General features: G+C 44.2%; 1 protein-coding gene across 3 annotated transcripts in view; it reads left to right on the forward strand.

Moving 5' to 3' along the window:
* GAB2 (GRB2 associated binding protein 2) overlaps positions 1–22507 on the forward strand; it is a 191441-nt gene that overhangs the window by 151371 nt on the left and 17563 nt on the right. For 2 of the 3 annotated variants that reach the window (XM_044258444.1, XM_044258446.1), the window contains exons 3-4: positions 13888–14131; positions 18604–18648. In XM_044258444.1, coding sequence (XP_044114379.1) covers positions 13888–14131; positions 18604–18648 — 289 coding nt within the window. The remainder of the gene's footprint in view (positions 1–13887; positions 14132–18603; positions 18649–22507) is intronic. The other variant, XM_044258445.1, reaches the window with a different exon arrangement.

The following is a 22507-nucleotide window of genomic DNA, read 5'->3' on the forward strand; positions in this document are numbered from 1 at the left end:
TAGTTCCAGACTCCTCAAATAACGGCATATCCAGAGGTCAGGGGAGGGGAGCTAATTTGCTCAAGATTGTACAGCTAACTGACAAGGCTAGAATTGGCACCTGGGTTTCTTGGCTTCCTGCTAGTGTTCCAGACGATGTTGATGATGATACCATCTTGAATTTACACAAGGCCATATGATTTATAAAGTGCTTTTATATATACACTGGTTTAGAAGGCCAGTTTAGTACAAAGAGCATAGGTCTTGATATCATGTAATTACACAAACCCACAACATTGATGAGTTCAGTCTTAACATGGGTGAGTTAATTTACTTTTCAGAGCCTCAATTTCTGCATCAGTAAAATAGAAATGAGACATACTTCACAAGATCATTATGAAGATTAGATAAGGGCCCACTTCAGTTATATAGCATAGTGTTTGGTACATGACAAGTGCACATTGAGTATCACTTAGATGTGTGCCCCGTAAATTGTCACCGCCTTCCAGTGATCTCATGGCACTTTGAGTAGATGGACCATGCGATTCATCTACCCCCCAAACTGAAACCTCCGAAGTAACCCCATCTTGATTTTACCCAAACTCAAGAACTTTTTTTTTTTTTTTACGGCATGTGATTAGTATGTTTATGAAGTAAACCTTGCTGACTTCCTTGGTTTGAGATACGTTATACTTAATTTATTGATGTGCTCAGAAACAAAGGTGTCTCTTCAAATGTACTACACTGCTAATTGTAAAAGCTAATGTTTACATAGAACTTACCGTGTCCAAGGCAGTATTCTACGCATTTTGCCTATCTTCACTCCTATGATCCTGAGAGATAAATCCCTATGATTCTTCTCATTTTACAGAGGAGGAAACCAGGGACAGAGAAGTTAACTAACTTACTAGTAAGTAAAGGAGCTGAGATTCCGACCCAGACAGTCTGGTCCCAGCATCCATGCTCTTGACTACTAAACCATATCCTGAAAGTCTAGATGGAGTTCTTGCTTCCAGTCCTCACGGTCCCCATACTAGGTCTTTAGCCCAAAGACCTGGGAAAGCCTTGCCGCTGCCTTTGCTCACGCTGACCGTCTTTAGCTCTGTCATCTGTGGGTACTCTCCTTAGACTCCTTTGAGAGGCCATCACACAGAGTTCTTGCTGCTTTTAATTTAAACATAAGCCAGATTTTCTTCCCTGACCTAAGCCATCACTTCAGTTTCGTCTGAATCTAGGACAGATGTTCTTCCGCCCACTAGAGTCCACATAATTATAAACAGAGCTGAGAGGCCAGCTGTGGGGCTCGGACATTAGTGAGTACATCTTCCCCTCGAATTCATCAGAGCAGTGGCCCCCTGGACAGAGGCACCACAGACATATTTCTCAGATGACTGGCGATCTGAGTGTGAAAAGGCTTTGGACAGAGGGACCAGAGACCTGGGTTCTAATTCTGGGTCGTGGTTTTGCTTGCAGTATGAACCTGGGCCAACCGTTTGTTCATCAAGCAGTTTTAGACCCCGAGAGTGTGAGCTTAGTTTCTCTGAGAAGCAGCTGCAAGCAAAGACCTGCAAGAGATTTATTGGGTGGAACTCTTGTGAGGGATCATGGGAAGGAGCCAGAGAGGGGCAAAGCCTGCAGTGGGGTGCAGGGCTGACACCTGTGACAGAAAGAAGGCAGGGAGGAGGATTAGACCACGGTGCCGTTCAAGGACAGTTTCCGCCAGATCAGTGAAGGTTCTCGAGCCAAGGTCTGCCATGAAGGGAGCCCCACGTCTCATAGGAACAGGTCTGTATTAGTACTCCTCCCGTTCCTTCGACACTGCATGAGAACAGCCGTGGGGAGTGGAGGATTGCAGAAGGCCACCAGCTGGGGCTGTCAGGGATGCTGCTCACATGAAGAGCTGGAGAGGCAGAGTTTTATAGCTAACTCACCGAACCATCGGCGGCGAACAGAACAGGTGAGGTTCACATTCTTCAAGGAGCTGACAGTCAAGTGGGAAGAGACAGAGGAAAATCAAAATGTTTAAGTGGTAGCAGTAAGCACTTTGATAAAGAGAAGACAAAGTAACGTGATAAGGAGGGACTAGAAAGCTGGTTAGGTCACGTGATCAAGAAAGGCCTCTCTGGGCCTTGGTCTCCTTATTAGTCATATTAAAATGGTTTTCTTTTTTTTTTTTTTTTCATTCCACTGGATATTTGTGTAGCACTTATAATTTATAAGTATATGCTGCTCCTTTACCCTCACATCGGCTGCACAGTAAGATCATCCTTCAACGTGGTATGAAAAAGACTTGAGTTTGAGCCCTGATTTGGGCATTGCCTAAGAGCTCTATAACGCTGAGTAAGCCATTTTACTTCTCTGAGTCTTAGTCTCCTCTTATGTGAATCAATCTGGAAAGATCACCATCCTGCCAACTTTTCAGGGCCATTATAAATGTCAAAGTTGTTGAGAACAGCCTACAATTGGAAAATAAAAATAAAAATTTCTTTTACAAAAAATTAAACAATCAGTTTAACAAGAAACATACACGATCTCTGTACAGACGATGGCAAAACGTTGCCAGGAGAAATTCAAGAAAACCCAACAAAGGGAGAGAGATATCATGTGGTAAAATAGAACATTCAATATTGTTACTATGCTATTTCTCTCCAAATTGGTCTGTAGATTCAGACCAATCTTTCTCATAATTCCGGCAATTTTTTGTATTAATTATACCAAAGCAAATGAGAAGGTACTATATACGCATATGAAAACATTAATGTTGTATCAAAGAATATGTCAATAATAGTTCTGATCCTTTCCAGACATAAATGTTGGACTTTTTTGAGGACTTCCGGGAACAACGTTAGATTATTAGATGAAAGCTTTTGTCACTCTCCTTAGAAGTAGAAAAGACCACTTGAGCTTATAATGTTTATTGTTCTTCCGATTTGATGTGTTACTAGGAAAAACACTGAACTGAAAAACAAGAGACTGACACTCCTTGCTCAGGCCTACCAATCAGTCACTGGTGAAAATCACCTGGTCCCTCTGGACCTTAGATTTCTTATCAGTAAAATAAAATACTGAACTGAATGATCTCTCAGTCACTTCTAGAACTGTGCATCTGTGATACGGAAGAAGAATAAATCATTAAGGATCAGCAAGAACAATCTGGTGATTTCTTTCCAAGCCTGGTTCAATACAAGTTTATCGTGTTACTCTCTTGAACCTTTTAGTTCTATAAGCTAGGAGTAATTAGCATGTTGTTTGTGACCAAGCTGTACTAAAATGAAAAAGAATATGATTTCTATAATAACACTGATGCAATCACCAATCTCCAAACCGGCTTTTCTTACGATTTCTCCTCTTGATTTTTTCTTTTTCAGTTGTGGGAAGAGGTAGAGGGGTGCAGAGGGAAAGGGAGAGGGAGTTTTTTTAAAGATGTATTTATTTATTTTGAGAGAGCATGCATGAGTGGGGAGAGGGGAAAAGGGAGAGGGAGAGAATCCCAAGCAGACTCTCCTCCATGAAATGTGGAGTCTGACACAGGGCTTGATCCCATGACCCATGAGATCATGACCTGAGCCACAGCCACGAGCTCGATGCTGACTGCGCCATGCACGTGCTCCAGGAGAGAGAATCTTAAGCAAGCTCCCTGCCTAGTGTGGAGCCCGACTCGGGGCTCAATCTCACAACCCTGAGATTATGACCTGAGCTGAAATCAAGGGTCAGATGTTCAACCAACTGAGCCACCCAGGCGCCCCTCCTCTTGATTTTTTCAAAGCATAAGTTTGAGATTCATCAGTTTTGGTTTCAGCCTCTATCTCCTTAATGATGAACTTAAATTAGATGGTAATATTTTGAAAGAGGACGTGATTACACAAACCAGAATGAGAACCTCTAGTCCAGGGATTGGCAAACTTCCTCTGTAAAAGGCCAGATAGTAAATATTGTAGGTTTCACCCTTCTCTTCTCTCACAAATACAAATCCCGTGGCAGATAAGCAACTGTAAACAGTATGTAAGTGAGTACGCATAGCTGTATCCCAATAAAACTTTATTTATGAAGATAGCCAGTGGATCCAGTTTGACTTACGGTCCACAGTTTGCCACCCCCGTTCTAGTGTAATAATACACCTCAGCAGGCCTTCCGAGACACATGTGCACATGGTCTCAGGTATTGGCCTTTCTAGAGGTGTAGAAAAGACAGCACTTCTTTTTGGGTGCCAGCAGAGAAAGTCTAGAGTTGCTGAGGCACCAAGACACAAGGCTGCAAGAGGAGTAGGAAAGCTACACACAATAAGCCAGGAGCCCATTGGGACACCAGGACTAGAGAGAACAGCTAAGAGCTGCCGGTTAAGAGATGGTCCTCCCAGGCTCTTTGCCTCTGGGGTCTTCCAGTCACCACACAAAGGCCAGCCAAGACCTTCTGCCCTCTCTGGCACCAGTCTTGGCTCTGATCAAACCCGGAGGGTCTGTGAGCACAAAGCCTTCCAGCACTGTTCTCCCACATCAGGCCGCCTCCCACGATGGAGAGCTGAGGGAACGCTTCCTTCCGTGGGGCACTGCTGTGCAGGGACTGTGGCGTCTCTCTGCTCCCTAAGACAGGCCCTCCAGGCTGCTGTTTCACATCAGGTACAAGATGTGAATCTTAGATTCACATACCGTCCTTGGGTTCCACAGCTAGTGAGCAGAGATTCAGATTTCAAAGTCCGCGTTCATTCTCCCTGCCACGCTACCTCTCCCACAGCCGGAGCTCGGCTTCATGTAATGCTCAGATCTTGTGATTCCCTCAGCAAGCCGGGCTCTGAGAGCCCCATCCCCCCACCCAGAGCTGAACATGTGCAGGTATTTTGCTGGTGATTTTTGCCACTGCTGATGAGTCTTTTTTTTTTTTTTTTTAAGATCTCATTCTTAAGCAATCTCTGCACCCATTGTGGGGCTGGAACTCATAACCCGGAGATCAAGAGTCGCAGGCTCTTCTGACTGGGCCAGCCAGGCGCCCCACTGATGATTCCTGATGAACTCCTTCCGTTAGAGCCTCTAACAGTCATGTTCACACCGTTTGCCAGTTGTCTCTTTAATGGAAGTCATTGTAAAAAATAAATAAATAAATAAAAGGCAGGGGAAGTTCACCTCTTGTTAAAGCTGGTTAGCTTAAAAATATAGTGATATATTGTTGCTATTTCTGTGGGAAGGTCATAAGAGTCAAAGACATCATTGCTGTGTGAGCTTATGGTGCCCCTGGATGGATTGATTCCTATGGGACATGGTTAGGTTCCCAGAGTTCCTCGGGGGAAGGGAGAAGTGCTGCCCGAGAAATACGGGTTTTCTAAGTACGTATAAACCCACAGAGTAAAGGCAAGACCCATTCTTTCTGCTGGGCCTGCAGCTCCTCGCAGAGTACCTACAGTCCGTGCTCATGACCCTAAGTCAGTGACGAGAGTACTCATTCCAACTAAGAATGAACTCCTTGAGGGGGACCCCCGGCCCACTCAGCCCCACACAAGGGAGCGGGAGTGAGGTCTGACACAACTAAGGTGTGCCGTAGGTGTGGCAGGTAAGGGGAGAACAAAACTGGGGACTGCTCTTTCTAAAACCAGCAGGACAGTGCGTGGTTCAGCATAGGCTCGCTGCCCTAAAGCAGATACACACACAAGGCAGAAGACCTCACCAAGTGGTAACAGCTCCTCCCAGCCTCCAGGAACAGTTTGCATTTGGATCCTGGAGCTCCCCGTTCGTTCTTCTAACCCTAGGAAGAATAACCAACCTCCATGGTATGTTTATTGAACACCTTGTTCCCAACCAAACCTTTGCTAGGTACAGAGCATTGTGCTAAATGCTGTCAGAGAGACAGAGATGGGCCAGATCCTGGCTTCTGCCTGCTCACCATCCCCTTCCATGTGACAGACTCGTGAATTAAGCCACAGGACGAGGTACCGTGAAAGGTTTCGAGGAAGTCGTGATTCATTCTCACTGGAGACCTCAGGGAAAGGCTGGCATTTGCTCTAACGTGAGGGGCCCTGGGGCAGCGGAGGTTATGTAAGGGTGTGTGACCAGAGACGGTGACTTGCCTCTCAGCTACAGTCACTCTCTTTTCCCTGTACCCTTCACAGAATCGATTTCTGCTAAAGTATACTGAGAGATCTTCTGTGTCAAGGTCAGGATGTTCTGACTTGGCTCTCAGAGCCCTGGGCGGGGGGTGGAGAGGTAGGGGGGTGGTTGCTGTTCTTTCTCAGATCCTTCCCCGGAAGGGGGATGCGCGGACAGTCTAGTCCCTGAAAGGTCTCCCAGGGTCTCATGTTACTGCCTGTCTGTGCCCCCCACTTTTTCTTCCTCTGCTTTATAGTTTCTGTAAACACTAGGAGATGTATTTTTGAGCTTGGGGAATTATTTATACTAATCTTTAGTAGTTTGATCCAGTGAATGTTTACTTACCATATAAATGTAACATAATAAACTCATAACAAAAGAACAGCCCTGCCAGCCAGTGTCCTGGGTGATGAGATCCCCTGATTTGATTGCCCCTCCCCTCCCCCATAGATTACAGACTCCAGCTTCGTTCACACCGATTACTACAGACGTATCTTTCCTATGGGGTGGTGGAAGGACCCCCACACTAGGAGATCTGAATTCATATCCCAGGTTTGAGGTCTGACCTGCTCTGTGGCCTTGGACAAGTAGCCTCACCTTTCTGGGTCACAGTTTCTCCAACTGGAAACAAAGAAGCTTTGGGAGTGTGGGAAGGAGAGCAGTGATAATTGAGCAGATAGACTCCAGGGCCCCTTCCAGTTGTCGTATTATGTGCGTTATTGTGTCGAAGCTATTTTGTGTTTGGCTTTTAATTTGTGAATAATTCCTGTAATTATGATGTGTGTCTGACAATTTTGAGGAGTATTCATTTTTCAATGATTACTCATGATTGTGAGTTAAAATGACCTGGAGCTCTCGATTCAGTCTTGCCCTCAGCCCTCGTCAGCATGCATTTGTTTTTGGAACTCTACACCCTCTGGTCCTTGTTTCTCGCTCAGCTGTCTGCAGGGACCGCTTACCCCAGAGAATCCTACACCCTTCTGTTTTCAAAAGTCTTTCATCAGCCGTCTTCTGTCTGTTGGAACCCTTAGCATGTTACCACTGTTCCACTTCTGGGTGTCAAGCCAACAACCATTACTGAGTATTTAGTAATTACTGTTTACCCATATTCCATCTCATCACATCCCCCAAAAGAACCTTGTAAGGTGGGTGTTCTCTTTGGCGTTTGACAGCATGAAAAAAGGTGCGGAGAAAGTAAAAGTTTTACATCCTGTAGTAGGATGGTGTCAGAACCCATGTTTCTGAACCACTGTCAGGGCTCTTCCCCGTTACATGTTGTACCCTTTGAAGTTGGCTGTAGGTAGATGATACGAAAAACCAGTGAGAACAAGGGTGGTTTCCAGTTTGTAATTTTGATGCTCCAAAATATAATTTTTGGAAGAATTTGTTTTTTTCACTTGGCTTTTCAGGCTTGCTTTGCCCCTGACTCTTCATTTGACCCCAACCTTTCTACCTCTGGCCTGGGATTAAGAACCAGAGCCAAACCAGGGGATCTTATCTAAATCCCTGTGTAAATATGACTCATTAGGTCTTAACAGCTCTCTTATATTTCCCAGAGATGGCTTTGATGTGTATCCTCAATCTCATCTGAGTTCTTTCTTTTTTGAATAGGGAAAACTAGGGCCAGGAAGGTGAAATGGCATTCCCAAGGTCATTCAGCCAATTGACAGCAGAGCTTGGCCCAGACAGACAACCCCCCCATGCTGTTATTGGACTCTGCTTCTCAAAAAGCTAATACCGTTTACCACATAGGTATCTTGTGGGAACTTTTTTCCGCATGGATGAGAAGAAGTGGCTTTGGGAGAGAATGAGATCTGTTTCATTCACACGGGCTCTGCCACTTTCCAGCTGTGTGACCCCAGAGCTCGTTATTAACTTTTCTGAGCTTCAGTTTCTTCATCCAAAAAGAAGGGGGAAAATGGAAATAATACCTGCCTCACAGAGTAGACTAGAGGCACGTAGTAGGTGCTTAATAAATGGCAGCTATGATTATTATATTCCATATTGTCCTTTTGTTCTCCTTCCACATATAACATGGTATGGCTTATAGTTGGGACTAAAACAGACAACACTTAACCTTCCTTCCAAGCATTCACTGTTGCTTGGGAAGCAACTCCGTACCTCTTGGCTGATTTCGAGTTCTCAGCAGTTCCATGTGTACTAAAGAATAGAAGCAGTAAGGGTGCGCTTGGGTGGCTCAGTGGGTTAAGCCTCTGCCTTCGGCTTGGGTCATGATCTCATGATCTCAGGGTCCTGGGATCGAGCCCCGATGATCTCATGATCTCAGGATCCTGGGATCAAGTCCCACATAGGGCTCTCTGCTCAGCAGGGAGCCTGCTTCCCCTCTTGCTCTCTGCCTACTGTGGTCTCTCTCTCTCTGTCAAATAATTAAATAAAATCTTAAAAAAAAAAAAAGAATAGAAGCAGTAAGAATGGAGGTGCTATGTTAAATGCTTTACGTATTTATGTTAAATGCTTTTTATATTTATGTACATTATGTTAAAGCATTTATGCTAAATGCTTTTATGCATTTATGTTAAATGCTTTATGTACGAACTCAAACTTTGCAGCAGCCCTGGAAAATTATGTATTTTCCCGGTTGAACACGTCAAGATAGAAGAGGTTTACGTAAACTGTCCAAGGCCATAAAGCAAGCAGTTAGCAGAAGCAGGCTTTGAATCCAGCCCTGGCTCTAGCATGTGCTTTGGTCTTCATGGGTTCTGACACCCACTGAGGCTTGGGGTGGGGATTTGGGGGGCGGGGGTGAGGGGAGAAGGATAAAGATAAAAAGGGCACTGAGATAAGGGAACCAGTCATTATTTGGCCAGTCATCTTTTCCAGAAACTCCCGCCAACCGCCCCTTTCCTGCTCCTGTTATCACCAGCCAGTTGCTGGCTGGGCTGGGCTGCCGGGCCACTCGACTGAAATCCTTCAGAGCTTTCCTGTTCTAGAGTTTTGCAAGAAGGTGGGCGGAGTGTTTGTGTGCTGGGCAGGGTTCCCAGGGGTGATTGTGGAAAGGAAGGGGAGTGATTTTTAGGGCCCTAAAAAGAAGCCAGGGAGAAGAGGAAAAAATAAAACCCTGTTTAAAAGAAAACAAATTTGACTCAAGCATTTTCTGGCATTATCTTTAGTCTAGACTTGGAGGTGGAAGCCCAGGCCAGAAGTCTGGAAATGTCCTTTTTCTTGCTGTATAACTGTGCTTCCTAATGACCCAAGACACATCATTACAACAGCCTTATGGCCACATACCAAAAACAGCCCAGCCACACATCGCGTAATGTCCTTTTTCATTCTTTTCTTCCCTCACGGGGTACCAAGGCAATAAAAAACAAATCCTATGCACGTTTTATGTGAACGTGCACATTTGTTTTCACACCAGTATCTCATTCTCCTTTTACACCTTGGGTCTTTTGACCCCAAAGAGTTCTTGCTATTTTGTTTTGCTAAAATTCCCACTGCCTTGCTATGACTGTGGAGCCATGCCCTGGATGGTGGGGTTGGAGGAGGTGCAGAGAACTAAAGGTAGAAAAGGGACAATGTCTCTTACTCAGTCTACTTTAGGAAGGACTTGGTATTTGCTGAGTGTTCAGCATTCTCTTTAGAGAGGAAATAAGCTAAAGGTCAGATGTATTTAATTAGACCACTCATCTCTTGCACAGACTTCATACTTTGCAGAAGTGTTTATGCATGTGTGTGTATGTTTTTAAATTCACTTATCATGTATCACCCATTTAAAGTGTACAGGTCATTGTTTTTTTAGTATATTCACAGGGTTGTGTATCCATCACCACCATCTAATGTTGGAATGTTTCATTACGTCAGATAGAAACCCCAAACTCATTAGCGGTCACTCCCCATTTCCACTCCTCCATCCCACCCCCATCCCCGGACAACCACTAGTCTACTTGCCCTTTTTATGGATGTGCTGATTCTAGACATTTCACATAAATAAAATCATTACACTCTGTAGCCTTTTATCAGTCGCTTCTTCCACTTAGCATAGAAGATCCACTCATGGTGTAGCATGTAGCAGTGCTTCATTCATTAGATGGCTGAGTAATATGCCGTTACATAGCTACATCACGTTGTTTAACCGGACTCTGCCTCAGTCTTCACACGGTCTTCTCTCCCCATATGTCTCTGTCTCTGTTTGCTCTTCTTACAAGTATATCCATCAGTGAATTAGCACCTGCCCTAATCCTTATGACCTCATGTTAACTAATTAGATCTGGAAAGACCCTATTTTCGAACAAGGTCACATTCTGAGGTTCCATGTAGACATGGGTTTTGGGGGACCCTGTTCAATCCAGTATAGACCCTAAAGAATTTTTTAAAGTAGCAAGGAGAAGTGAGATTTTGGCAAGGTTTAGCACCAAAACAGCTTTGAAAGAATTTTTCTGAAACTGCAGATCATTATGGAGCTGACTGATTTCATGGACATTGTTTATCTTGATAGAATGGAATTCCGAGTGAGCCCAACTCAGTATAACCCCTATTCATCTTATTAGCAGAAACAAGCATATTTGGTTTGGTGCTAGTGAAAATTCTTTATTCATTCAGCAACTATATATTCATTACCCACAGTAAGCTGAGACTATTTTAGGTACCAGGATTACAGAAATGCCCAGTACACATTTTGAGGACTTATATCATGCCAAATTGTCTCGACTCTTTATGCATTTCATCCTTGTGACCATCCTCTGTTAACTTGTAAATAAGGAAACCGAGACTCAGAGAGGTGAAATGATTTCTCCAGCTCTGCAAGTAAAGAGTCTAGGTCACAGGCCCCGGCTGTGAGAATAGGTCACTCCTCTTTTATACAGACCCACAACCCAAAGCATGTGCAGGGGGCACGTGGGATGTATGGGGTGACAGGCGAGATAAGTAGATTGTGACAGAATGGCCTTTCTTGTTGGACTTGGGAACCAGGACTTAATGCTGAAAGCAGTGAGGAATCAGTGAGTGGTATGGAACGAGCATGACCTCATGCTATGTACTTCACTTTTTAAAATTAATCAGCGTGTATTTATGGAGTTGGGTCACACGCTAGGCTTGATGCCAGGGATGAAACTGTGTAAGAAGAGATAGAACCTGCCCTCACTGAGTTTACAGCCGAATGTATGGAGTGACAAGAGAAAACAGTTACTGTCTTCCTAAAACTCTGTTTGAAACACAAGAAGGACTGGTCAGAAACAAGGTTGAGGAAATAAGCAGGACAATGGTTTTAAGAAGAGAGAGCTCCGTAGACATCCTGAGGGTAACAGGGATCCACTGAAGAATCTGAAGGCAGGCACTGACATAACAACATGGTGTGGTTGTTGAGAAGCAGACTCCTAGATAATGCCTAGGTTTCTGGCTCCGAACCAACTGGATGGTGACGTTGATGTACTTCACGGGAAGGGAGAACACAGGAGGAGGACCGTGGAGCTTGACCTGCAGGTGGGACACCTGAATGGAGGTGCCCAGCAGGCAGAGGGTGATAAGACGAGAGCCCTGGATAGAGAACTGAGCTAAAGCCTGATTTCTGAGAGTCGTCATCACCTGGCTGGAGAAGACTACCCCAGGGGAGTCTCCTGAGAGAACAAAGCTATAGGAGGGTCTGGGGTGGAACCCTGAAAAAGGCCCCCACTGAAGGGGTAGAGGGGTCCAAAAAGACCACAGGAAAGGTAGAAGTGCCCCCTGAGGCTTTCTCTTTGTGCCCTCCCTGTGACTTCTCAAGCAGCAGCTCTGTTCGCCCCTGACGCCATGGCTACCCTATCGCTGAGCGTAAACCTCCCCCCTCTGCCATTAGAGAGTTCGTCTTGCAAATCTAATGGAGTAATGAAGCCATTGATTCTGTTAACAAACATCCAGTTCACTACAAGACCTGTAATGGGAATTCGTTGCGGAGGTCAATATAGCTGTCGATGGAACAGTGTTTCCCCAGAGGCCCATGGCTTTCTCTGCTGGACGCTGGCAGAAGTGGTTCTCCGTAGCATCAGTGAAGCCTGGAAAGTAATTAATCCGATAGAGCACTAATGAGCTGGTGATCCTGCCTGGGGCCATGAGGAGGCTCCTAAAATAGGTCAGATAACAGGGAGTAGAAACAAAGTGTGTCCCCTCAGAAAAGACTGGAATAGCCCTAGCAAGCCACCACCACCAGCACTGAGCCATCACACCCCACCAGCTGTCACATCGCCAGAAATTACATCTTTAAACCTTTATTTCTCTTGAACAAGAAGTTTCACTGTGGAATTATTGTATGCCAAATGAATATATTTGCTTCTTCAAACGCAGACGAAGAACTCTCTGTGTGCCTGGACTTGATTGGGTAAATCCTGGGACTGTAGGCATAACCACATCAGTTGCTGTCTTAGAGACTCATGGGCTAGGCAAGGAGGCAGAAGGACAGTGGATATAATGAAGCACGGGCCAAGTGCTATTGGCAGCCAAAAAAGGACTGCGTCCAGGAAGGTTTCAGAGAGAATATGATATCCGTGTAGGGTCTTAAAGTCTGCGTACGAGTGCCAGTAGAGGAGAAGTGAAATCCAGGCGGAAGGAACAGCAGAAGCCCATATGAATCATAAAAGGGGCTGGTGTGCCTGGGGACTGATGAAGCTTCCGAATGCCTCGGGTCCGGGAGGAGAAAAGCAGGAAGTAGGTGAGACTGTCAAAGGCCTTGTGTGTCAGGCTCAGGAACTAGGACGAGCCTTGGAGAAGCAGCCAAATGAGTAATGCCCTTGGCTTGAGGGGTGGGTAGCTCTCTCAGCTAGGATCTGACTTTAATACCCTGCTTCTTTTCTAGCACAGCACAGGGGGAGTTTAAAATGAGAGTTAAGGGGAAAAAGACCAATCAACTCAGAGCAGCAGGCACAAGAGTTGGGGAATGGGGACCATTGTTGTCCTCAAGAAGGCTTGGAAGGACAGGCAGGAGGAGCTGGGACCAGTCTTATGGGACTGTCTGCTCCAACTACATTTGTGCTTTTATCACTAATGTAGTAAGGCACAGTCCAGTCTTCAGGAAGCCAAGCTCATCTAACAAAGCCGGTCTTCACTTTGATGGAGGTGATGACGGCAGGAGCCTCCAGAGAGGAGGAAAGCAGTGGCACTTACTGCCCCAAGGGTGTGAGGGCCAGAGTCACACTCACTCTGTGCACCCTGGGCAGCCACACCTCCTGGGAGCCGAACACCCTCAAGGTTGTGACAGGGAGCAGCCTCCAGGCAACTCCAGGAGCAGCCCTGAGGGACAGGGCATCTCCTTTTCCACCAGGAGGCCACAGCCCTCCTCTGCTGGAGGCAGAGAAGGAGCAGGTGTGTGAGGGGGAAAGAAGGCTGCTGCTGGATCATTGCCTCTGCTCTTTTTTTTTTTTTTAAAGATTTTATTTATTTATTTGAGAGAGAGAGACAGTGAGAGAGAGCATGAGCGAGGAGAAGGTCAGAGAGCAAAGCAGACTCCCCATGGAGCTGGGAGCCTGATGTGGGACTCGATCCCGGGACTCCAGGATCACGCCCTGAGCCGGAGGTAGTCGTCCAACCAACTGAGCCACCCAGGCGTCCCTTTTTTTTTTTTTTAAAGATTTTATTTATTTATTTGACAGAGAGATATCACAAGTAGGCAGAGAGGCAGGCAGAGAGAGAGGGAAGCAGACTCCCTGCTGAGCAGAGGGCCCGACGTGGGACTCGATCCCGGGACCCCGAGATCATGACCTGAGCCAAAGGCAGCGGCTTAACCCACTGAGCCACCCAGGCGCCCGCCTCTGCTCTTAATATCTTTGCCTCCTCCGACAGCCCACTTTGGGATGAGGACACCTTTCTTTCCCTTTTCAGTCACAGAGCTTCTTCTTTTGTTCCTCAGACTCCCTGAGAAACCTCTCCTCCGCCAGTCACGGCCCCCGCTCCTCTCCAGCTGAGCTCAGCAGCTCCAGTCAGCACCTTCTCCGGGAACGGAAGTCCTCAGCCCCGTCGCACTCCAGCCAGCCCACCCTGTTCACCTTTGAAACCCCGGTGTCCAACCACATGCAGCCCGCCTTGTCTACCAGCGCGCCTCAGGAGTATCTCTACTTGCACCAGTGCATCAGCCGGAGGGCTGAGAACGCCAGGTAGGAGACCGCCGTGAGCACGGGGCCTGGGGGGGTGGGACTGGACGCCCAAGCACAGGACCCAGGGCTTGCAGTCCTACTGCTTTGAATTTTCAAGACAAGGGAGTAAAATATTTTCTCTTCTCAGGCAAACAGACATATTTATTAGCAAAGCATCACTCTTTTGCTGAGGGAACCCTCACATTGTCCTGGCATCCGCTATGTTGCTCTATAGTGATAATTAGATTCCAGAGGAACCTCCCATTATCAAAAATCACACTACAAAAATGTTCTGTTTAATCTGAGGGAAGAAACACACTAGGGGCTAGAGTTTCAGAATTGGAAAAAAACAAACAAACAAACCATTCCATTTGCTTGTTGGCAATAAGAGGATAGCTCTAAAGTCTCACCATATAGAAATATCCATCTCTCACTTTTGCTCTAAAGCTGCACTGGTCTGTGTGGTAGTAAACTATACACACATGGCTATTTAAATCTGAATGGGTTCAAATGAGATAAAACTTAAAATGAAGTTCCTCAGTTGCACTGGCCACATTTCAAGCACTCAGCTGCCACATGTGGCTAGTGGCTACCCTAGCAGACAGCACAGATAAGGAAACATTTCATCACCACGGAAAGTTCTAGAGCAAAGACTCTCTGCTCTAGAATAACAATCTCTGTAGTTCTAACACCACTAGCTCTCACAGATGTGGAGCCTGTATGTATTTTTACTACCTTTTATTCCCCTTGTTAGGGTGAATGAAAGCACGGAGGTGATGGGCTTTGCCAGAGCCAGTTCCCAATTCCTAGCATGGCCAGCAGATGACAAATGTGTTTCTCAGTTAATTTAGAAATATCTAACTTGTGTTTTGAAAACTAAGGCAATTAGAGAACCGACTGTATTAGTGTATCACACTATAGAACATTCTCAAGCAGAACCTTACTCGAACCCAAATGCACTGAGAGCCAGTAGAGATCATTTCTACCCATTTCATAGATGAAAAAAATGAGGCTCCTGCTAACGCATGACAGAGGCAGGACTGGAACCCAGGGCTGCTCGTCTCCAGGCCATGTTACCCTCCTTCTGGGACCTCACACAATACACGCTCCCAGCACTCTGTCTTAAGGTTGCCGCAAATACCCATTTTCCTGACGCCACGGGATTCATTTGTTCGTGAACTTTCACTAGTTCAGACTCCATCAGTGTAGACAGGTAGAGCCCAGATCACCGAAGGGGTTCGTGGCAGCACCGTAAACACGCTGACGCTTTCAGCCCAAGTGCCTGCCCACACTTGGAGACTAAAATCGTTTACAGGCTCTGGAGTCCATCAGATATGGCTCCAAATTCAGGTCCTGCCACTTTCTTTGTGATCTTGGGCCACTTACTGAACCTCTTTGAGTTTCTGTTTCCTGATCTGCAGAATGGAAATAACTCCTTCTAAGGCTTCCTGCTGAGCACAGTGGCAGGAGCCCATCCTCAGTATGTAGGGGCGTAGGAGCATTTGTGCTTCTTGGGCACCGCCCCCCTCTACTTCTTGTGTCCCGGCTCAGAGTAGAGAAGGTGAGTTCTTAAACTCATCATTCTCTGGAAAGCGTACTTTCTATAAATGCCTCTCGCCCTCAAAATGCATAGGAAATCTCTCGGGATCTGGTTAACACGCGGATTCTGATTCAGTAGGCCTGCAGTGGGTCCTGAGATCCTGCCTTCCTGCTAAATTCCAGAGCTCATCTGCAGATCATGCATCAAGTAGAAGGCTTTATGTAATCATAACAGCTACCACCACCTCCACCCCCATGACACTGTAAGAGCAGCAGAGAAGAGCTATGACAATGTCTCTGCTTGAATTAGCAGTTGGGGCCCACTGTCTGCACCCCCTCCTCATTGGTAAAACTTCTGTTAACTTGCCTGAAATCCATGTCTCTGAATTCCCACAGCTGCTTTTTATTCTCTCTCTCACACAGCGTTTGGAACTCTCTGCTTTGTAGTATGGATAGTTATACTAATATATTACTGCACTTTGAAGACAGGACCAAGGGCATGTAGTAGGTACATAAACTGCATGTGAACAGATCTGTGTTATAGAGAGAGAACGTAGCAGGGGAGACAGAACTGATCTGCAGTTGGGGAAGCAGCTTTAGTGTGGGGCCCTGACCAAGCTGTGCTTTTCTGTGTGTCTTTGCTTTCACTTGTGTGGGTGTGGGTGCAGGAGAGGGATGAGCAGGATCTTGGAGATTTGGGGGAAAAATAAGTTCAAACAACATTAACAGAATTCCTGCATAATGGAGGGTGGGAAGGAAGCTTTCTTTGGTCCAGAAACACCATATAATTTCTGGAAGTACTGGAATGGTTTGCATGATACTAAACATACTCTAACAGTTATAAACTCTGGACACAATATTAAAAAACAACTGTGTGAAGGCACTGAAGAGCAATCGAAGTAGGCAGAAACTGAAAGAGATTTAACTCTTTTTTTTTTTTTTTTTTTTTTTTTTTTTTGGGCGCCTGGGTGGCTCAGTGGGTTAAAGCCTCTGCCTTCGGCTCAGGTCATGATCTCGGGGTCCTGGGATCGAGCCCCGCATCGGGCTCTCTGCTCAGCGGGGAGCCTGCTTCCTCCTCTCTCTGCCTGCCTCTCTGCCTACTTGTGATCTCTGTCTGTCAAATAAATAAATAAAATCTTTTAAAAAAAAAAGAGAGATTTAACTCTTAAAAGGAGCTAGGAGAGGGGGCGCCCAGGAGGCTCAGTCGGTTGAGTATCCCATCTTGATTTCAGCTCAGATTGTGATCTCGGTGTCGTAAGATCGAGCCCTGCTTCGGTCTCCATGCTGAGTGTGGATTCTCTCTCCCTCTCCCTTTGCCCCTCCCCTGCTTATGCTGCATTCCCTCACTTTCTCTCTCTCCCCCCCCCACCCAAAAAAATGGTGCTAACAGCATGGAAAGTCATCAAGTGTGTTGATTGCTTTAATCTGTGGTATTAAGGGTGGGGTTGTATATATAGTGAAGAGACAGTGAAAATTAGGAGAGAGAGAATCTAAAAAGTCACTGGGGAGTGCCAGCCCATGCATGGTGGCAGAAGCCCACTCCAGGCTGCCCTTCCCACTGATCACAGGTAGATACTATGGACAAAATACAATTGCCCTGTAATTGTTTTGATTCTATAAAAATAAAGGGAGGCAACTTACAAAGGGAAGGAGACAACAACATATAGAGGTGAATCTGCTGTATCTTGTGGAATTTCCCCGAAGTGGGGCCCACTCACTTAGCAGCACGTCAGGGCAGACAGCTGAAAATGTGATAGAAACCCCATCTTTCTTGGTCGAGGAACCAGAAAAGGAGGCCTTTGGGAGCTGGAAGGGAGTGGAGTACCCAGAGTGAAGAGAGCTGGAGAAGGGATTTCCTACTTCTGGGTCTGAAACCACATTAGTCTCAGGTTCACTGTGAACTGCACACATGTGGGACATACCTGACCAGTGTAACAAGGGCCCTGTGAGCTGAGCTGAGGTGTGCACCCGCCACACACTGGAGGAGAAACGGGACTTGCAGCTTGGATCTAACCACAGTGATCGCCGGCAAAACGGAAACCTCGATGTTCTCCAGAGGATTATAACAGAACCCAGAATCTACACAATGTAATAGCACAATACTAAAGCTATATAATCCAAAATCCTCAAAATGTAGCCAGTTCTCAAGGGAAAGCACAGATGCCAACCCCAACACAACCTAGATGTTGGAAGCAACATCTTCCAATCTTAAATTTTTAAATTTAAATGTAAATGTAAAAGACTGTATTATAACAATATTTCATAAAAATGAATGGAAAGAAAAGAAAAACCCGTAAGTTTTATCCTGAAGAATTATCCTTTAGGAATGAAAACAAAATCAAGAGCTTTCCAAATGAGAGGGAAACAAGAAAATTTCCAAGAGATCTGATTTAAAGAAGTGATAAGGAAGTTCTTCACACTGAAGGAAAATAGTACCAGAAGGGAACTCAAACCTTCAGGAATGAGGGAAGAGCAGCAGAAGTAGTAAATATCTGCATAATTTTCCTGCCTCAGTTCATTATAATATGTGACTATTGAAAGCAAATATTAAACATTGCCTAGTGGGGTTTTCACCTGGTTTCCTCTTCAGTGTGACGAGCTCCCTTTATCATTTTTTACCATATGAGTCCCCTTGTGACATGTTTTCCCAGTTTTCATTTATCTGGAAATATCTGTATTTCACCTTCATTTTTTTAAAGATTTATTTATTTGAGAGAGAGTGAACATGCACTGGGGGACACGGGCAGAGGGAGAGGGACAGAGAGTCTCAAGCAGATTCCCCACTGAGCACAGAGCCCAACCCAGAACTCGATCTCACGACCTGAGCAGAAACAAAGAGTCAGTTGCTTAACCACCCATGCCACCCAGGTGTACCTAACCTTCATTTTGGGGAGGTATCTTGCTGGATATAAAATTCTGGAATGATGGTTTTATTTTCTTTTGGCATTTTATAGGATGTCATTCTATAATCCTCGGCCCTTTATTGTTTCTGTTGAGAGGTGAGCTATTATTTTTATTGTTAGAATCCTATATGTAATGTAGCTTTCTTCTTCTAAATGTTTTTTTTTTCCTCTTTAAAAAAATTTTTTGGTGAAATAACATAAAATTTATCCTCTGAGCTATCTTTAAGTGTACAAGTCAGTTAGTGTTAAGTACTTTCACGTTGTTATGAACTCTTTTCATCTTGCCAAACTGAAACTCCCACCCATTAAAAATTCCCCGTTTCCCCATTCCCCTACTTCCCAACACCTTCCTTTCTACCATCTGCATGAATTTGACTTCTCTAGGTAACTCATATAAGTGGAGCCAGACAGACCTTGCCTTTGTGCAAGTGGCGTTTTCACTTAGGTTACTGTCTGTAAGGTTCATCCGTGTTAGAGCACGTGTCAGAACATCCTTCCTTTTTACAGCCGAATCCTGCCTCATGGCCTGCTTATGCCACATTTTGTTTGTTTCATCCATCAGTAGATAACCTTGGTGGTTTCCAGCTGTTGGTTTTTGTGAATAATGCCGCTGCGAACCTGGGTGTGCACATACTCTTCAAGGAGTCAGCTTTCAGTTATTTGGGGTATATACCCAGAAGTAGAATTGCCAGGTACTCTGGTCATTCTATTTTCAATCTTTTGAGAAACTGCCGTACTGTTTTTCATGGTGGCTGTGCCATTTTACAACCATGCACAACGGTGAGTTTCTTGACATCCTGGCCAGCGTTTGGTATTTTTTGTTAGTGCTATCCTAATGGCTATGAGGTGGTATCTCACTGTGGTTTGGGAGGAGTTTTTCGGATTTTTGTTTGTTTGGTTGGGGTTTGGTTGGTTGGGGTTTTTTTTTTAGAAGTGGGGGATGAGCAGAGGGGGAGAGAGAATCCCAAGCAGGCTCCACACCCAGTACAGTCAGACATGGGGCTTCTTCTCACAACCCTGAGATCATGACTTGAGCAGAAATCAGGAGTTGGACGCTTAACTGACTGAGCCACCTGGGCGCCCCACACTGTGGGTTATTTACATTTCCGTAATGATTAGTGATGTTCAGCATCTTTTCATGTGTTTGTTGGCTATTTGTATATCTTTGGAGAAATGTCTATGTAGGCCTCTGCCCCCTCCCCTACTTTTTTTTTAATCTGGTTGGTCGGTTGTTGTTGGGTAGTAGTTCTTTATATAATTTGGATATTAAGACCTTCCCAGATATTTTATTTAGAGAGATTTCCCCATTCTATAGTTTGCCTTTCACTCTGCTGATGCACAGTTTTATATTTTGATGCGATCCAATGTATCTCTTTTTACTTTTGTTGTGTGTGCTTTTGGTGTCATATGAATTAATTAATTAATTAATTTATTTATTTATTTATTTCCCAAACCCACTGTCAGGAAGATTTCCTCCTGTGTTTTCTTCTCAGAGTTTATAGTTTTAACTCTTATGTTTAGGTCTTTGACATGTTTTTTTGTTAATTTTTTATATATGATATAAGGATCTAACTTCATTTTGTGCACATGGAGATCCAATTTTCCCAGTACCATTTGCTGAAAAGATTGTTGTTTCCCCCATCGAATGGGCTGAGCATCTGTGCTGAAAATCATTAATTCAAGGTTATTTCTGGGCTCTATATTCTATTCCATTGGCTTCTATGTCTATCTTTGTGTCAATACCACACATTTAATTACTGTAGCTTTGTGATGATAAGTTTTGAAACCAGGAAGTCTGAGACCTTTCACTTTGTTCTTTATTTGCAAAATTATTTAGACTGTTTGGACTTCTATTTGCTGACTTTTTTTGTTTTTCAGCAGTTTGACTATGATATTCCTAGGTGTATTTTTCACTTTCTGATTCTATTTATTGTTCTTTTTGATCCAGTACAGCAGAATTTCTACCAGTATTTCTTCTTCAAGTTTTCTCCTGCCCCATTCCGTCTCCACTTTCCTTCTGTTCTTCACGTGAGACCGCTTGAGACTGACTCATATGACACTGATAGTACTCAGTTTTAAAAATATTATTTCCTCTCTGTGCTCATTTTGGATGATTTTTTAATTGAATTTTCAGTTCTAGCATCCCCCCCATCTCCCCTACCCCACACTTTTACTTAACTTTTTTCCCCCAATTTTTGAGGGGTAATTGAAATACAGTCCATGTCAATACATATAAAGTTTCCTTGTGCCCCTTGGTAATCCATGCTTCCCTCTACCTCATTCCTCAGGGAACACTGAGGATATTTCTGTCACTACATTAGTTATCATCTTCTAGAATTTTACTTGAATGGAATCCTACGGTGTTTACTATTTTTCCTTATTTTTTTCAGGCAACATAATGCTTTTGGGACTCGTCCATGTTTTTACATGTATCATTAGTTGTTCCTTTTTATTGCTGAGTAGTAATTCAGTTTACCTTTATATCACAATTTATTTGCCCATTCCTGTGTTTGATGGGCACTTGGATTGTTTCCACTTTCAGTTATTAAAAATTAAAATGCATTTGTACATAAACAGTCACTAACAAATCTTGGTGCAGACATTTGCTTTATTTCTCTTGGGTAAATACCTAGAAAACCAGACCTGGGTGGTTCTACTGGTGAATTCTATCAGATGGGGCAACACAAATATTACCCATATTCTTTTAGGAAACATGAGAGAAGTCCTTTTACAAATCTTTTTTTTTTTTTTTTTTGAGACCAGAATAACTCTACTACCTAAACCTGAAAAAGATTAGAGGAAAGAAAATCAGAAGGCAACATTCCCTGTGGATATAGATGCAGAAATCCTTTCTTTTACCCCCCCCAAAAAAAAGTAATCAAATCCAACTTAAAAATACATATTTAATGTGTTTGTATATGTGTATGTATTAGGGATACTTTGAATGTATTAGGGAATATAATTGTGTATATACATCATTAGGGATAATAGTTCATGATAAAGTAGTGTTCATCCCAGGAATGCAAAGTTGATTTTACATTAAGAAACCAACCAGTGTGATTCATTACATCAAGAGAGTAAGGGGAGGGGTGCCTGGGTGGCTCAATCAGTCAAGCATCCTTCTCTTGAATTCAGACAAGGTCATGATCTCAGGATTGTGAGATCAAGCCTGGGGTTGGGCTCTGTGATACGCATGGAGCGACTTTAGATTCTCTTTCTCCCTCTCTCTCTGCCCCTCCCCCTCCTCTCTCTCTCTCTCTCTCTCTCTCTGTCTGTCTCCCCCCCATATCTCTTTTTTAAAAAGAGAGAATAAGGAGAAAAATAATATAATCATCACCTTAGTAGATGCAGATAAAGCATTCATCAAAACTCAACGCCTCTTCGTAAAAATGTTCTTAACGAACTGGAGAGGAGAACTTCTTCAGATTAATAGGAGACTTCTAAGGATAACCTACAGCTAATATCTCACCTAACAGAGAAATATTAAGCATATTCTCATAATACTGGGGATAAGGACAGAATACCTGCTCTTACCACTTCTGTTCAACATCGTACTAGAGATTTTAGCCTGTCTAATAAGGAGACAAAAAGTGTGAAAGGCACAAAGATGAGAAAGGAAGATGTAACAATGTCTCTGTTTGTAGGGAACTTCATTGTTTATATAAAAATTCTAAAGAATCTAGAAAACAGCTACCAGAATGAAGAAGTGAATTTAGCAAGGTCACAGGGTAAAGAATTATTAGGTACAAAATAATTTTTACATACTAGCAGAAAACACTTGGAAAATGAAACTTTTAAAAAAATTCTTATATAATAGTACCAAAAATCATGGACTACTTAGGGATGAAAAAGATATGCAAGACCTCGTCACTGAAATCAAACACTGCTGAGGGAAATTAAAGCACTAAATAGGAGAGTGATACACTATAGCTGTGAATTGGAAGACCCAGTGTTA

The sequence above is a fragment of the Neovison vison genome, chromosome 7 (assembly GCF_020171115.1).
Source record: "Neovison vison isolate M4711 chromosome 7, ASM_NN_V1, whole genome shotgun sequence".
Lineage (NCBI taxonomy): Eukaryota > Metazoa > Chordata > Mammalia > Carnivora > Mustelidae > Neogale > Neogale vison.